We start from the raw sequence: 18557 nt of genomic DNA, 5'->3' as shown, positions 1-18557 counted from the left end.
ACCACTGCGCCACCAGGGAAGCCCGAAAATGGATTTTTATTAAATTTGGAATGATGCAAATGACATGTTCCTAGCTTTAAGAAAACCTGGGAAATGATAATCATAACTTTTTTTTTTTTTTTTTTTTTTTTTTTTTTTATGGTACACGGGCCTCTCACTGTTGTGGCCTCTCCCGTTACGGAGCCTGTGCTTCGGACGCGCAGGCTCAGCGGCCATGGCTCACGGGCCCAGCCGCGCCGCGGCACGTGGGATCTTCCCGGCCGGGGCACGAACCCGTGTCCCCTGCATCGGCAGGCGGACTCTCAACCACTGCGCCACCAGGGAAGCCCAATCATAACTTTTATAGAACAGTATTTTTACTTTCATAAATGGATATTAATTTGTATATTTTCATTTGTATCCTTATTTCCCTTTCAGGTCCTAAGCAAGTGATACTCAATTTTTGCATGGTTTCCTTGCTTCAAATCTCTTTTTCCTCCATGCCATCCCATCATTTATCAGGAGATTGATCTTTCTAAAACACTCTCTTTGCCATGTTGTTCCCCTCCTTAATTCCCTTTTGCTAGTCAAATTGAGTCTTAGCACCTCTTGCTTGGTGTTTAAAATCTGCCTTCAGATTTTTAATACTTACTCTACTTTTACACTGAAAAGTACCCTTTGGTGTGTACAATAGAAAGGAGTTTGTATGCAGTATATCATGTCTAATGTTTAAAGTTTTGTTTAAAGAACAATAAAGAATCATCAATGGATGCAAAAATTAGTGGGCAAAAGTATGAAACATTTATGTAATCAAAGTATTTCCTCATGAGATATTTATTAATTATAGTTTTTTAAAATAAATTTATTTATTTACTTGTTTTTATTTTTGGCCGTATTGGGTCTTTGTTGCTGTGCGCGGGCTTCATCTAGTTGCAGCACGCGGGGGCTACTCTTTGTTGTGGTGCACGGGCTTCTCATTGTGGCTTCTCTTGTTGCAGAGCATGGGCTCTAGGCGCGCGGGCTTCAGCAGTTGTGGCACGCGGGCTCAGTAGTTGTGGCTTGTGGTTTCTAGAGGGCAGGCTCAGTAGTTGTGGCAGGCGGGGTCAGTTGCTCTGCGGCATGTGGGATATTCCCGGACCAGGGCTCAAACCCCTGTCCCCTGCATTGGCAGGTGGATTCTTAACCACTGTGCCACCAGGGAAGCCCTATAGTGTTTTTATATGGAGAAACCTAACAGTTGGCCCTTCTGATCCAAGGGTTCCGCATCTGTAGGTTCAACCAATGCTGTTCAAAAGTATTTGGAGGGCTTCCCTGGTGGCGCAGTGGTTGAGAGTCCGCCTGCCGATGCAGGGGACGCAGGTTCGTGCCCCGGTCTGGGAAGGTCCTACATGCTGCGGAGCGTCTGGGCCCGTGAGCCATGGCCACTGATCCTGCGGGTCCGGAGCCTGTGCTCCGCAGCGGGAGAGGCCACAACAGTGAGAGGCCTGCGTACCGCAAAAAAAAAAAAGTATTTGGAAAAAAAATTACATAAAGGCAACATGCCAGTAACTATATAGCATTTACATTGTATTTACAACTATTTGCATAGCATTTACATTGTATTAGGTATTATAAGTAATCTAGAGATGATTTAAAGTATACAGAAGGATGTGCTGTAGGTTATGTGCAAATACTATGTCATTTTCTTTTTTTTTTTAACATCTTTATTGGAGTATAATTGCTTACAATGGTATGTTAATTTCTGCTTTATAACAAAGTGAATCAGTTATACATATGTTCCCATATCTCTTCCCTCTTGCGTCTCTCTCCCTCCCACCCTCCCTATCCCACCCCTCTAGGTGGACACAAAGCACCGAGCTGATCTCCCTGTGCTATGCAGCTGCTTCCCACTAGCTATCTATTTTACATTTGATAGTGTATATATGTCCATGCCACTCTTTCACTTTGTCACAGCTTACCCTTCCCCTTCCTCATATCCTCAAGTCCATTCTCTAGTAGGTCTGTGTCTTTATTCCCATCTTGCCCCTAGGTTCTTCGTGACCATTTTTTTTCCCCTTAGATTCCATATATATGTGTTAGCATACGGTATTTGTTTTTCTCTTTTGGACTTACTTCACTCTGTATGTATGTCATTTTCTTTAAGGGACCTGAGCTTCCCAGATTTTGGTGTCTGTAGGGCTCCTGGAACCTATCCCCTGTGGATACTGAGGGACTACTGTACTGTATTACTAAATGATGAGAGTTAACATTACCAGCAATGAGGCTTATCTACATCATGCGCCTCCAGATACAATGCACTGAGAAAGGCACAGCATCACTTCTGTGGAATTCCTGCCAAAATGTATAAACTGAATTTAATCCTAAGGAAATAAGCAAACCCAAATTGAGGGACATTATATGAAATAACTGACCAGTGCTCTTCAAAAGTGTCAAGGTCAAAGTAGACTGAGGAACTATTTCAGAGTAAAGAAGACTAAGGAGATGTGACAACTAAAATGCAGTATGTGATCCTGGTCCAGAAAAGAGGACATTAGTGGAACAGCTGGCAAATTTTGAATAAGGTCTCTTGATTAGTTAATAGTATTGTATCAGTGTCAATTGCTTGGTTTTTATAGTTTTTATAGTTATATAAGATGTTAGTATTTGCAGCTACTGGGTGAAGGAAATCTTTGTACCGTTTTTGCAACTTTTTTGTAAGTGTAAAATTATTTAAAAATGAAAAGTTAAAAAAGATAGAAAACGGTTTTTTAAAAAATATAGTGATTTAATGTGTTAATGAGTGAATAAATGAAGGAAAAGTTTAGACACTAAAGAACTCTATAAACCCTTGTTTTGCAGGGTTACCCAGATTTTGTTCATGTCCTTGTGATTAATTTATTTTCCCTTTTTTCAACAGCGTGTCATGATGATGTAGTTAAGATTGTGAATCTAGCGTGCAAATATAACCTTTGTATCATACCAATTGGTGGTAGGTATTGTGTGTTTTGAATTTTAATGTGATGTAAATTTGTTCTATTTTAAATATTTGTGCCATCCCACTGAAAACATTCTTATAATTATGAAATGGTTATCTTGAAAAATTGGTTTATGGTGTTTATTGGTTATGCTGGCCTATTTCTGTTCTGAATAGATCTACCTAAACTGTTTGAGACATGATTTACCCTTAGTTCATGGCTTCTTTCCCATGTGGATCCTAATTGAAGCTGTGACTTACTGCCTAAATAAGAAAATGTTCCTGCTTTAGTAATTACTTTCTAACCTTTATCTTAATAGAGAGAATATTATTTTTCAAAGGCTAACTATACCCAACATAAATCTTTGAGAAGACGGGATATGCAACTAGGATAGTGATGACCAAATCAGTAATATCTTTTAATACTGAAAACTAACATTATTTTACATTTTAAGATAAATTTAATCTCTCTTGATCATTCACCAACCACATCATTTTAACAGCTTACACAAGCCAAAGGAAATTGCCTTCACTGACTGAATTGGCATTGATGGAATGGAAATGGGACCTCTGCAAATCAGAAGTTCCAGATACCTTCTTCAGCTGATACTTATCGTTGAATTCATGCAAAAAAGGCATTATACTGCCACTTATAATGAAATATTTTTCTGATTTCAAATGACTTTGACAAGAAATAGTGGTTACTAATCACAGACATGTTCTTAACATTGTTTCACCGTGTAGATCAATACCCCCTGTACTTGCATCAAGGTGACTTCCACTTATATTCTGTCCAAAAGATATGAAAGTACCAATTCAGACTTTATTCTGCTATATGATGGTACAGATCTGGTTAAGAACTGAGAACACCGTATTGTTCCGTATTGTTATCAAGAAAGCATTTTTCCTTTGACAACAAATGTTAAGTAGGAGTACATTGTTTAAATTCTTCTATATATTAATTATTCTATATTAAAAATCACTTTTTCACCAAAGAACATATAAATTTGTTTTTGAATATCATATAATCTGGGCAGTTTTAACTTTATATTCTAATTTATTAAAGCCTTTTTGCATGGGAGTATAAAATAATATTTTAAATGATAAGTGAATCTCATAAATATGGCAGAAAGGAGATAATGGTGTCTCTAGTTGTATAGGATGCGTATTTTTTCTTTTACGCTATCTCTCCACAGTAATCATTAGCTTAGAACTTTTCTAATCATGTTTTTGGAGTTCCACAAAATGCTAGGGGCTTCACTTGAGTGTGCCCGGGGGATGGAGCCATATCCCATTACTTTCAGCTCCATAATATTTCTTCATTTTGGCATGCACCATAAAATTAAGGTGAGTTTGCTTATAGTGTGTTAGCATTTGCAAATTACATTTTGCAAAGTAGAAATAGGTATTATTTCCTAGAGGACCTATCTGTATACTTTGACTTAGGGATTTACCCTAGAAATGTAGCTAAAAGTAAAATATTTAAGCATAGTTGTTGTTTCCTATTTTGGCAGGAGGAACAAGTGTTTCATATGGCCTCATGTGTCCTGCAGATGAGACAAGAACAATAATTTCTTTGGACACTTCACAAATGGTATATGATAATTTAAGATGTATTTGAAGATAGTGTTTAAAAGTTGTCTTTATGGCTCAGTCTTAGTTATTTTTAAAAAGGTATATTGTCCAATTTGTTTAAAATTTTTTCATCATTATATTTTACCTTTGTCTTCAGACCTCTAAAAGCTTAAGTTCACTCTTACTCTAAGTCATATATCTTGATGGATTCTACCAAATTGACATGTGAAATTGACAATTTGAGAAGCATGGATTGGAATAGTGATACAATAGATGACCTGATGTATTGTTAAAAAACAAATAATAGGGCTTCCCTGGTGGCGCAGTGGTTGAGAGTCCGCCTGCCGATGCAGGGGACACGGGTTCGTGCCCCGGTCCGGGAAGATCCCACATGCCGCGGAGCGGCTGGGCCCGTGAGCCATGGCCGCTGAGCCTGCGCGTCCGGAGCCTGTGCTCCGCAACGGGAGAGGCCACAACGGTGAGAGGCCCGCGTACCGCAAAAAGAAACAAAAACAAAAAAAACAAAAAAAAAAAAACAAAAAAAAAAAAAAAAAAAAAAAAAAAAAAAAAAAAAAATATTTGTTAATGTTAATTTGAATCATCAAAACTTAGTTGTTCCCCAAATTTGTACTAATGCTATTGCACTTTTGCTTTTGGAAGAATAGAAGAGCTAGTTAATTTTAAAATTAACTTAAAATTAATGAAGGTGCTAATAAACTTTAGGATTATTTTGTGAAATTTTGGTTCATTATGGTCCAAGAGTTGGCCATTGTGCTATGTTAAAGTTTCAGTTTGGGTATGAACTTAATCTTTGTATAGTCAACAATATTCCTGTTTATATAATCTTCTATTATAATTAAAAATTTAATATTTATTGTTATTTTATTCAAGTTTTTCAAGCATCAAAGTAGAGAGAATAGTATTTCTAGTCTCTAGATAAAATAATTATTTACATACATTGGCTTTATCTTTTTTCCTGTACTATTTTTAAAGCAAATCCTGATAGTATGCTACTTTACACCAAATATTTCTGTGTATTTCTTTTAAAAAGGACATTTTCTCACTATATTATTATCACTTCTGGCAAAATTAAAAGTAATTCCTTATATCATTTAATATCCAGTCCACATTCATTTTCCAGTTGTCTCAAAATTGTCTTTATTCTATAATTCATTTCATTGTTCAAATGGGGATTCAGACAAGGCCCGCATTAGCTTTTGGTGCTTTCTTTTAGTCTCATTTTATCTGAAACCCTCTTTCTCACTTTCTGAATGTCTGTGTTTTAAACCAGTGCAATATACTGCCTGTGTTACTATGTCTGTCATGTTGTATAGTCAAGAACAAGTGGAGCTTTCTAGTGTGGGTAACCCTACTTGCTTAATTTCTATCTTGTCACTTGCTGCTTTCAGTTAGGAGGTTATATTTCCTGAGAAAGTGTCTGTTCCTGGAGATGAGACTTCTTTCTTCTTTTGCAACAGAATCGAATCCTCTGGGTTGATGAGAACAATCTGACAGCTCATGTAGAGGCTGGCATAACAGGACAAGAGTTGGAAAGACAGGTATGTTATTTAAAATTTTCAAAACTGCTGTGTATCCCCTCTATGAATAAAGTACCTTTCACAATATATTCACTGAACAAGCTTGTTCGGTTTCTGATGTGGGTCAGATACTGAGCTAGATGCTGTGAACACAGTAGTGAATAAGACACCCATCCCCTACCCTACGAAAGCTTACGTTATATTATGACAGAAAGTTAGGTAAATAGACATATGACTCAGTGAGAATTTCTAGGTGAAGCCTGGCTAAATGTGGGGTATTTAGGCTCATCAAATGGGGTTCGAAGAGAAGGAGTTGAACAAAGATGGTATCACAGAGGACTCGGCATTTAAAATGAGGATTAAATTAGGATGAGTGAGAGTGAAAAGGAAATGGCGTTGGGGAGAACAATCCAGTCAAGGGAAGCAGCATGTGCGGAAGATGTACAGGCAGCTGTTGCTTTGGAGGATCTGCAGATAGTTGAATATGGCTGAGATCTAGTCTGTGTATATGGGAGAACACATATTCTTGGTGTTTGTATTTTGGGTGAGTGTACATATAGTAGTGGTAAAGGGTGAAGCCAGGAAAACATGAAGAGGTCAGATCATAAAGCCCCAAATGTTTGAACTTTACCTTTGTATTTAGTTTTCGTGAGCTACTGTGTGGAGGATGGATGGGCACGTAAAGGTGGATTAAGTGGCTGCTGCAATAATTTGGACAAGAGCTGATAGTGACTTGAAACAAGGTCGTAAGAATGGAGCGAAACAGAACAAGTTGGACACAGAATTCTCAGAAATTAATGATAAATTTGATCAATTTGGGTAGATGTTGGTATTTGCTATTCATTGAAATTTTCAAAGCATAATTTTATTGAAAACTGCTCACCTCATGAATAAGTGGAACCCCTGGAGTCCTTATAGCACTTTTTTGGGATCCTAATGAATTTTAGGAAACTTGAGGTTCTCTTCATGGATTTTAAGCGGTAATTATTAAAATGTATTGGTTTCTTCAGCCCTTTCAAATATGGTCAAGATGACTGTAACTCAGCTTTTGTAAACAAAAGTTAGAAAGTCCAGTTCGCTGGTGATGAACTGACTATTTTGTTCAATTTGGGTTACAGAGACCCCTCTTTCCTACCTTTTTTTCCCCTTCTTCCCACCTTTTAACAACACAGAGAGAAATGTGACATGCTTGTTGATCTTTTTTTTATTATCTTTTTCCATATTTCATGGTAAAGAGTTGAATGAAGTTGGTATGCTGGTGACCAATTCTGGATGAAAGGTTTTGAAAAACATTATTAAACTTTTATTTTTTATTTAATGCGCTAAGATACAGAGAACTAGAATAAAATTGAACATATTCATTGAGACATTAAAGATCTTCAGTAAGTCAAGGTTTTATATAATTCAGGGTAATTAGGTTTGTTAATTATTATAGTTTATAATGAACTTTGTGGGTTGAATAATAGTATTTAATGAAAAAAAACCTGTAAAAAGGCCTGTATTAGTCTTCTGTTAGGCTGAGAGGCATTATCAACACAGTGATTTTTTTTTATAACAAAGGATGGCCTTTCATGTCTATAATTTTATATCCTTTATTATAGCATTTGATGTAGAATTTTAACCTTTCCAAGTTTTTTTTTTAAAGATTAGAATTAAAATTCAAGGAACATATTTCCTTGAAATTTAAATGACATTTTCCTAGACTAGGAATTTATGGTATTTTACCTACTAGTTTATTTCCCTAAATGCCAACATAGAACATTTCTTTTTGCCTCTAGTAGACTCTAATATAGTTTCTATAGCTTTGTTGATCCCAGTTCAAGTTCTTCCTCATTATGCTTCTGTATTCTTCAGTTTCTTCTTCAGCTGAGGTAACCAACTTAAAACTTCCTGCTTTTTCATTCTAGAAGTTTTAAAATGACACAAATATATTAGTTGGGTAGCACAAATTTTCATCTTTTTAACTTGTAGATTACATTTTTTAATATGTATGAAATTTAAGGGAGGTCATTAAATGTTAACTTTGGATTTTGGGAATTTGTTTCTAGGTTTATTAAATCTTTGGCTACTTAATTTCATTAGTTAATAGTCTGGGGATATGTGACTTATGTTTTCCCCCCACTAGGGATGCATTTCTCAATGCCTCAGTTTCTTTATTTACAAAATGGAGATAATACCTACTTCATAAAGTTTTTGTTAGGATGAAATAAGTTAATAATGTAAAGTACTTAGAAATTTTATTCATTCCACTAATTTTTATCGAGTACTATCTGTTTCATTCAGACACAGCTGACTAAATATTTCTTCTATATGCCACAGACTCCTAAATTTGTATCACCTCAGACTTCTTTCTTGAACTCTAAACTTGCATATTCACTTGCCTAGTTGACGTCTCCACTTGTATATCTAATACACATTTCAAACTTAACATTTAAAAAAATTGAATTTCAATTTTCCCTCCACAATTTGCTTATTCTGCAGCCTTCTCATTCCCAGTTGGTGGAAATTCAGTTCTTTGGGCAGCTTGAGCCAAAATCCTGAGTCTTTTTTTTTTCCTTTTAGTATTTCTAAAGGGTCTTTTTATTTTTAAAAATATTTATTTATGTGATTGCACTGGGTCTTAGTTGCAGCATGCGGGCTGTTTGTTGCAGTGCGTGGGCTTCTCTGCAGTTGTGACGCTCAGGCTCTAGAGCGCGTGGACTCAGTAGTTGCGGCATGCAAGCTCTCTAGTTGTGCCACATGGGCTTCAGAGTGCATGGGCTCAGTAATTGTGGTATGCAGGCTCTCTAGTTGTGGTGCATGGGCTCAGTAGTTGCAGCGCATGGGCTCAGTAGTTGCAGTGCAGGGGTTTAGTTGACCTGCAGCATGTGGGATCTTAGTTCCCCCACCAGGGATCAAATCCGTGTTCCCTGCATTGGAAGGCGGATTCTTAACCACTGGACCACCAGGGAAGTCCCTGCTTTTGTTTATAATAGTTTCATTGAGATATAATTGTCATACAATACTGTAAACTGCAGTCATTTAAAATGCACAACTTGATAAGGTTTGGTATATGAATACAACCATGAAACCATCACCACAATCAAGATATAGAACACATGCACCAATCCCAAAAGTTTCCTCCTGGCCTCTTTATAATTCTCTCCATCCCACCTTTTCCATGTCCCTGGAAATCACTGATATGTTTTCTGTCACTGTAGATTTGTTTGAATGTCCTACAGTTTTATTAAAATGAAATCACATACTCTTTTTTTACAAGGGTGGGGCGAGGGTTGGCTTCTTTCACTAGGCATAATTATTTTGAGATTCATGCATATTGTTGCATGTATCATTATTTTATTCCTTTTTGTTGCTCAGTAGTATTCAGTTGTATAGATATACCACTGTTTGTTTATCCATTCACTTGTTGAATGCTTGGATTATTTCCATTTTTGGGCTATTACAAATAAAGCTGCTTTTAACATTCATGTGTAAGTCTTTGTTTGGACATATACCTTCCTTTCTCTTGGGTAAGTATCTAGAAATGAAATGGCTAAATCATTTGGTAGATATATATTTACCTTTTTGAAAAACCACCAAACATTTTCCCAGAGTGATTGCATCATTTGATATTCGCGCTAGCACTGTATGAGTTTATCTACATCCTCGCCAATATTTGTTATTGTTAGTCTTTTAAAGTTTAGTTGTTCTAGTAAGTTTGTTATGGTATCTTACTGTGGTTTTAATTTGCATTTCTCTAATAACTAATGATGTTGGAGATCTTTTCAAGTGCTATTTGCCATCCATATATTTTCTTTGGTGAAGTGTCTCTTCAAGTTGTTTGCCCAATTTTTAAATCGGATTGTTTTCTTTTTATTGGGTTTTGAGAATTTTTTTTAACATATTCTGGACATAAGTTCTTTTCCAGATATATACTTTGCAAATATTTTCTCCCAGTCTGTGGCTTGTCTTTCCATTCTCTTAACAGAGTCTTTTGAAGAGTAGATGGTTTTTAATTTTGATGAAGTACTTAATTTTTTACTTTATATATCATGCTTCTACTGTCATATCTAGAAACTTTTGCTTCACCTGAGGTTACAAAGATTTTCTCTCATTTAAGTTTCATAGTTTTTAGTTTCTTTTCAAGTCTGATGAGTTTTGAAGATTTTGAGTTAATGTTCATGTATGGCGTGAGGGATAGGTTGAAGTTCATTTTTTTTGCATATGGATAATCAGTTGTTCCAGCACCATTTGTTGAAAAGACTATCCTTTCTTCACTGAATTGACTTTTCACCATCATAAAACTTGTCTGTTGTCACTTTTATATAATATGTAATATATAATAATGTGCATCTAGTCTGGACTCTATTTTGTTCCATTGATCTATTGTATATCTTTATGCCAGTACCACACTATTTGGATTCTTGTGGCTTTATCATAAATCTTTTTCAAAGTTGTTTTGGTGATTCTGGGTTCTTTGTATTTCTATATGATATTTATAATCACCTTGTCAATTTCTATTAAAAAAAGTAGCCTGTTGGGGTTTTGATTGGGATTGCATCAACTCTATACATCAATTTGGGGAGAACTGACATCTTAATATTGAATCTTCTGACCCATGAACATGGTATAACTTTAGTTTTTTTTTTTTTTTTTGCTGTACGCGGGCCTCTCACTGCTGTGGTCTCTCCCATTGTGGAGCACAGGCTCCGGACGCGCAGGCCCAGCGGCCATGGTTCATGGGCCCAGCCGCTCCGCGGCACGCGGGATCCTCCCGGACTGGGGCACGAACCCATGTCCCCTGCATCGGCAGGCGGACTCCCAACCACTGCACCACCAGGGAAGCCCTAACTTTAGTTTTTTTAAGGTCTTTTAATTTCTCTCAGCTGTGTCTTATGGTTTTTAGTGTACAAACATTTCATATTTTTAGTAGATTTGTCCTTAAGTATTATATATTTTTATAAATGGTATTTTAAAAAGTTTTCAGTTTCTGAGTATTCTTCATTAGTATATAGAAATAAAATTGATTTTTGTGTATAGCTCTTAAATCTAGCAATCTTACTAAATTCACTAATTAGTTTTAAAAGTTTTAGCTCCCATTAGATTTACTACATTTATGATCATGTCCTTTGTGAATAAAGACAATTTTACTTCTTCCTTTCCAATCAGTATGCCTTTATTTCTTTTTCTTACCTGATTGCACTGACTAGAACCTCTAATGCACTGTTGAAAAGAAGTGAAAATAGACACCCTTATCTTGTTCGTGATTTAAGAGAGATGCATTCAGTTCTTCACCATTAGGTATGATGTTAATACTTAATGTATAGGGAGTTTTTTTGTAGATGCCCTTAATCAAGTTGAGGAAGTTCCTTCTACTTTAGTTTGTAGAGTGTTTTTATTAGGAGTGGATTTTGGATTTTGTCAAATGCTTTTTTGTGTCTTAAGGTGGAAGATAAGGTGATTTATTTGAGGCCTTTCTTCTTTTTTAATATAGGTTTTCAGTACTATAAATTTCCTGCAACTACTGCTTTTGTGGTATCCTACAAATTTTGATATGTCTGCTCAATTTCATTAATTTCAGAATATTTTCTACTTCCCTTTTGATTCTTTCTTTGACCTATAGGTACTTACAAGTTATTTCATTTCCACTTATTGGGGGATTTTTCTAAACATCGTTCTGTTACTGATTTCTATGTTAATTCCATTGTGTTCAGAAAACATTCTTTATATGACTTAAATCCTATCAAATTAATTGATATTTGTTTTATGGCCTACAGTATGGTCTGTCTTGTAAATGTTCCATGTACACTTGAAAAGAATTTGTCCTCTGCTGCTGTTGGTTGGAGTGGTCTATACATGTCTGTTAGGTCAAATTGATTTATAGTGTTGTTCACGTCTTCTGTATTTAAAAAAAATTTCTGTCTACTTGTTCTATCAGTTATTGACAGAAGGGAATTACAGTCTCCAACTATTATAGATCTATTTTTTCTTGCAGTTCTATCAGTTTTCACTTCATATATTTAAAGCTCTGTTTTGGGGGGAATAAATACTGAGGATTGTTATTGCTTCTTGACTAATGAACAATTTTGTTACTGTGAAATGACTTTCCTTCTTCCTGATAGTATTTTTTGCTCTGAAATCTACTTCATCTGATGTTAAAACAGCCATTCCAGTTTTATTTTGACTGTTGTTAGCATGGTATATCTTTTTCCTTTTTCCATTTTTAAATTTTTTACTAATTTATATTTTTATATTTAAAGTGTTTTTCTTATAGACAGCATACAATTGGGTCTTTCCTTTTTATCTAACATGAAAGTCTCTACCTTTTAATTGGGATGGTTAGACCTTTTACCTTCAATGTGATTTATTGATATGGTTCATTTTAAGTCTGTCACCTTGCAATTTGTTTTCTATCTTTCCTATCTGTGTTTTCTCCTTTTCCACTTTTACTGCCTTTTTTTGGATTGAATTTTTTTTTAATGATACCATTTTATCTTTTTTCTTTCTTCATTAGCTATAAGTTTTTGTTTTGTTCTTTTAAGGGTTTCAGGTTTTATAGTGTATGTCTTTAACTTAAAATAGTCTGCATTAAGGTGATAATGTATATAACACTTAGAGTTTAGCATAAGAACCATAAAATATTATGCTTCCCTTTCCCCTTGTCTCTCCTTTGTGCTGTTGTCATACATTCTACTTTTGCATATATTGTAAAACCTATAGTATATTGTTATAATTTTTGTTGAAATAGTAAGTTATCTTTTAAAGATATTTAAACAGTAAGAAAACATCTTTTATATTTACCCATCTAGTTACCCTTTGTGGTGCCTTTTAATTCAATCTGATGGTATTTTCCTTCTGCTTGAAGGACTTGTTTTAAATATCTTTAGCGTGAGTCTGCTGCTGATGAATTTTTTTTTGCTTTTGTTTGTCTGAAAATATCTTCGTTTCATATTTTTTTAACACTTTATTTTTTAGAGCAATGTTAGGTTTAAAACAAAATTGAGAGGGAGGTACAGAGATTTCCCACATGCCCCTGCCCCCACACATGCATAGCCTCCCCCATTATCAACATCACTGGAAGTTTGTACCCCTTGACCACTATCTCCCCATTTCCCCCACCCCCTCATCCCCTGATAACCACAAATCTATGCTTCTATGAGTTCAACTTTTTTAGATTCCACATAAAGTGATATAATGACATTGAGATTTCTTTTACCAAGGGTGAACCTACATTGGCACATCATAATTACAAAAAGTTCATAGTTAATTTTAGGGTTCACTTGTGGTGGTGTATATTCTGTGGGTTTGGACAGATGTATAAATAATCACTGAGTGCCTTCATTATAATATCAGAGTATTTTCACTGCTCTACATTCTTTGTGCTCTCCCTGTTCATTTTCTCAGCCCCCCGACCCTTGGCAACCACTGATCTTTTTATTGTTTCCATAGTTTTGTCTTTTCCAGAATGTCATATAGTTGAGATCATAGAATATGTGGCCTTTTCAGATTGGCTTCTTTCATTTAGTAATATGCGTTTAAGTTTCCTTCATGTCTTTTCATGGCTTGATAGCTTATTTCTTTTCAGTACTGAATAATATTCCATTGTCTGGATGTACCACAGTTTATTTATCCATTCACCAACTGAAGGAAATCTTGGTTGCTTCCGAGTTTTGGCAATTATGAATAAAGCTGCTTTAAACATTTATGTGCAGGTTTTTATGTGGACATAAGTTTTCAGCTCCTTTGAGTAAATACAAGGAGTATGATTACTGAATTGTATGGTAAGAGTATGTTTAGTTTTGTAAGAAATTGCCAGATAGTTTTTCAAATTACCATTTTGCATTCCCACCAGCACTGCGAGTTTCTGTTTCTCCACATCCTCTGTAGCATTTGGTGTTGTCAGTGTTCTGGATTTGGGCCATTCATATAGATGTGTAGTAATATCTCATTGTTATTTTAATTTGTGTTTCCCTGATGACATATGATGTGGAACATCTTTTCATATGATTATTTGCTATTTTCAGTGAGGTATCTGTTAAGGTCTTTGGTCCAATTTTTAATTGGTTTTTTTTTTTAATTGTTGAGTTTTAAGAGTTCTTTGTGTGTGTGTGTGTGTGTGTGTGTGTGCACGCGCATGTGCGCGCACGTGCATGTGTGTGTATTACTTTCAGAAAAATTGAAAGGTAGTAGTCTTTTGAGAGTAAATAATATGAATATAGATTGTTTGGGAATTAAGGAAGAAATATCATGGTCTGATAATCTTCATTTTAGCTTTCAGTTCTGTATTTAAGCTACTTATTTGTGAGTGGTTATTAACCTCTTAAAATTAAATAAATGTATTGAATGTTTAGTGAAAAAATTCTATTATGTAATAATTGATGTCTTTTAAAATCTTGTTTTCCTAGCAACAAAATTAGACATAAATAATTTGCATTGCTTGTGTGCAAAAGCTAACAAATTGTATTCAACCTATAGGTTCTCAGGTTCTGGATTACAGCTTTCATACCATACTTAAATACACAGATATAAACATAGCTGACATATTCTACATCTCTGCGTGGCTTACTTGAAAAACAGAAACAGTTTCTTAATTGGATGACTATCAAAATGGTCAACACAGATTGATGGGCTTGAGTGCAGTAGACAGTGGGTATGCAGGTGGTAGTGTCTGTACCATTTGACATGAGATAGCTGAGTCTTTAAAATGATTTTAGTGGAATGGCTTTGGTGGTGTTTCTGTAAAGGGCATCCATCCAACCTCAGGTGCTGTGCAGATGGTAAAGCCACACTAATGTAGAAAAATGAGAAACAAGTGACTATTTAATGTACAGGAATGCATGATCTGCGTCACAAATACATGATGGTATTACATGCAGGAAACCTAGCCAGATGGCTGTACATTAAAACACATGACTCCTTGAGAGAATTAAGTACAGGCAATTTGCTCAGATTTTCTGTGCAGATTATATTAGGGTATGGAGCATAAGAGATTTAAGTGCTTTATTTATTGAAACTGTTTAGATGAAGTTGGCAGTTATTTAAGCATAATCTGATCTCCATAAGTAGTTAATTTGTCTCTTTGTGGAAAAAAAAAAAAGGAGGGAGGGTAGTTGGCTTTAAAATAAAAGAATGTAAGGAGTAAGATTGGCTGGTGAACCTGTGGAAAATAAAACTGTCTTTTGGCCCATATTTTTCCACTAGGCAAAAACTTAAAAATATTTTTAGACTAATATGATAAAAGTATTTCTTTTTCTATATAGGTTTTAATGAGTCCAAATGGCAATGACATGGAAATTTTAATGTGGAAAGAGTTAATGTGTTGAGTTCTGTTTTAAACGGGGCCATTTTCACTGGTAAAATATTACATTTTTGTTTTTCAGCTTAAAGAAAGTGGTTATTGTACAGGTCATGAACCAGATTCCCTGGAATTCAGCACTGTGGGAGGATGGGTATCTACTCGGGCATCAGGCATGAAGAAGAATATCTATGGCAATATTGAGGACTTGGTAAATTTTTTTCTATTTATTATATAATAATTAATTAGTCTATGGAGATTATTATAAAGTTGTTAAGCCTTTAAAAATTGAGTTGGAGAGTCCCCCACAAAAGTATACCCTTTTTGATTATAGTAACATTGACTATGTGTAATACAAACAGTTAAAAGGTACAACTGTGGTCATTATTTAAGAGTGCTTCTTTTTGAGTAACTGATATTTAAATTTTGTAGATGTCTCAGTATCTGATTTATAAATGTATCTAAATATTAGTTTGCAAGCCTTGGAGCCTTGGTCTTCAACTCTACCACTATTTTAGTCTATTTACTTAGGTGATCTTGTCATTACTACTGTTTTGCCTTATGAGATTTTATATTTATTTTTCTGAAAAAAATTTTCTGTATAGAATTAAAGAGCCCAATTAAAAATGTTCTAGTTAATGTAATGTTTTATGTGCACATCATTTTGTTTTAGCTGATCTGGTGTCATTGCTCTTGAGAGTTAGTTAGGCATCCTGGCTAGGAATTAGGTATCATTTGTTCCATTTGTAGCTTTTCCAGTGATTAATTGTGTGACCTTGTGCAAATTCGTTTACCTTTCTAAACTTCAACTTCCTACTATATAAAATAGAATAATGTTATTTGTTGCATAGAATTATTATAAGGAATAAAGGACATAAAATGAAAACTCTTAGCAGAATCACTGGTATGTAATAGGTACTTCATACATGTTAGTTCCCTTTATCATCAATATTTTGATAACAATTTAAAAGAATAATTTATGAGACTATTAAAGTGGTATTCCTAACATTATTCCTAGAGCTATTTAGGTTTGTTTTTCAAATCGAGCGTTTCAGCATTTTCATCAATGTCTTCATTGATAGAAATATCAAATTGTTGATGAAATATATTGGTTTTTTATAGTTAACACCCAACAATTTAAGACTTTAAGTGTCTATATTATGAACACTTTTTAAATGTTTGCATTATCTCTTTTTTAATTGAAGATATTTCAGAAATCACATTTTTCTTTTTGCAATTAAGATAACAAATTCAGTTTCAGAAAAGAGAATTTGATCCTTTTGCTATTGGATTATTAAAAGCTTTATCAGAGTTAAGCATATTTGATAGACTACCACATTTAGTACTGCTAAAGCATGTAATTTATTTTAATCCTTTTGGGACTTATTTAAGGGCCACAAATTATAAGTATACATGTTAATGTACCTATTTGCATGTTTATATCTAGTCTTTAATATAAAAAAGCATCATACTGTGTTTAATCTGCTCTTTAAACTGTTATCAATCTATTAACATGTCAATGAGCATAGGCTTGCACCATTATTTTTAAAAAGTGCATATAATTCTCTTTTATTGATAATTTGTGATTTAGTAATTCCGTATTAAAGAATATTTAAAGTATTTTTATTTCAAAATTATAGAAATAAATAAAGGGAAAAATATCTTCTGTAGTAATTTTTTAGCATACCTCTTTGATCATTTTCTTTGGGTAAGTTCCTAGCTTGGATTGTTGGGTCAAGCATGTTTTTAGGTCCTTGGACCCTTACAGCCAAATTGCTCTATAAAAATTTTGTGCCAGTTGACATTCTTACTATCACTATGAGAATCTTTATTTTACTGGACCTTTTATTTATATTTTTTCCTAAAATTTTATATTTATTTGTTAGTGAATATAATCTTTTAAAATGTCCTCATTAGCAATTTTTATCTTTTTATTTTGCGAATTCTTTATTTATGTCCTCTGCTCATTTCCTTCAACAATAGACTATTTTTATTTATCTGTCAAAAAATTATTCTGAAAATATGTTGGGTTTTTACCTAACCATTTCTGATTCGGATCTGAGGAATTTTTTTGATTGACCCTCTCCCTACAATGTACTTAATTTCTCACATGTGTGAGACATATCTCACAGATATCTTTCTTCTTCTTTTTAACTCAGTCACCACGTCTCTCTCTTCACCCCAATTTTGATGGGATCAAAATTAATACTTCGTTCTTTTCACTCTTTTCTACTGAGTGGGCAAAGTAGATAAGTTGAAGGTGGGGATAAGGCAAGAATAATTTTTTTCTTAGAATTCTAAGCATCTAGAATAGTGCCTAACATGAATAATAGTGCTTCATAAATATTGTTAAATAAATGAAAGAATGAACCTATTAAAATGTGATCATTGCATATTTTTTCCATCCTTTAGTTCTTTACCACATGGACAGCCCTAGACTAGCTTTGGTTTAAGGAAATGTGTTTTTCAGTTTTTAAGATGATGAATATACCTAGGCCAATAACAATCTTAGAATAATTGTTCCCTCTTTTAAAGTTACATACAATTTATTGTTAGTCTGAGAAGTACTAAACGATATTAGAATTCTGAAGGGAATCGCCATTTATCACTTAAACCAGTATTTTAAAAATAGTGTTTTATATAAATATATATGGGTGTGTGTATCCACACACACAACATTCACTGACAAATATCTAGAATTTACATCATGCATTGTATTAAACAGGTGGTTCATATAAAAATGGTAACACCTAGAGGTATAATAGAAAAAAGCTGTCAAGGACCTCGAATGTCAACAGGCCCTGATATCCATCACTTCATCATGGGATCTGAAGGTAAATATAACTGCAAACTTATTATGAAAAAATACAGGTTAGTGATTCAGTTTTGTGAAAATCTGTGATATTGTGATATCAGATTTTTGAAAGAAAGACATGTTTTATATATTTAATTTTTTTTAAGTTTTATGACTTTAATTTAGTACTTCATAAAGTTTTTATTATAAGAACATCTTATTAAACTTTCTCTTGAATTTTGCTTTTTTATGTTTTTAGAGCCAGCTTAGTCCTTTTGGTGTTATTTTGTTTTTCTTTTAGAGTTTTTAATCAATTTCAGGAGGAGTAGCTGTTAGGGTTTAAAATGGTTTGCTTTTACATTTACTGGTATGGTATTTTCTAATCTCTGAATTATCAGGAGGAAAGGACTAATAAAGTATTATCTTATTGCCTTGTCTTTCTAT

General features: G+C 34.2%; 1 protein-coding gene across 2 annotated transcripts in view; it reads left to right on the top strand.

The window, feature by feature from the left end:
* Window positions 1-18557, top strand: part of AGPS (alkylglycerone phosphate synthase) — a 141205-nt gene that overhangs the window by 49386 nt on the left and 73262 nt on the right. For both annotated transcript variants that reach the window (XM_032638171.1, XM_032638170.1), the window contains exons 6-10: window positions 2876-2947; window positions 4447-4526; window positions 5986-6066; window positions 15405-15530; window positions 18045-18153. In XM_032638171.1, coding sequence (XP_032494062.1) covers window positions 2876-2947; window positions 4447-4526; window positions 5986-6066; window positions 15405-15530; window positions 18045-18153 — 468 coding nt within the window. The remainder of the gene's footprint in view (window positions 1-2875; window positions 2948-4446; window positions 4527-5985; window positions 6067-15404; window positions 15531-18044; window positions 18154-18557) is intronic.

Source organism: Phocoena sinus, chromosome 7, assembly GCF_008692025.1.
Source record: "Phocoena sinus isolate mPhoSin1 chromosome 7, mPhoSin1.pri, whole genome shotgun sequence".
Taxonomy (NCBI): Eukaryota; Metazoa; Chordata; class Mammalia; order Artiodactyla; family Phocoenidae; genus Phocoena; species Phocoena sinus.
Note: the sequence above shows the minus strand (reverse complement) of the source record. Positions and strands in the feature narration are given on the sequence as shown.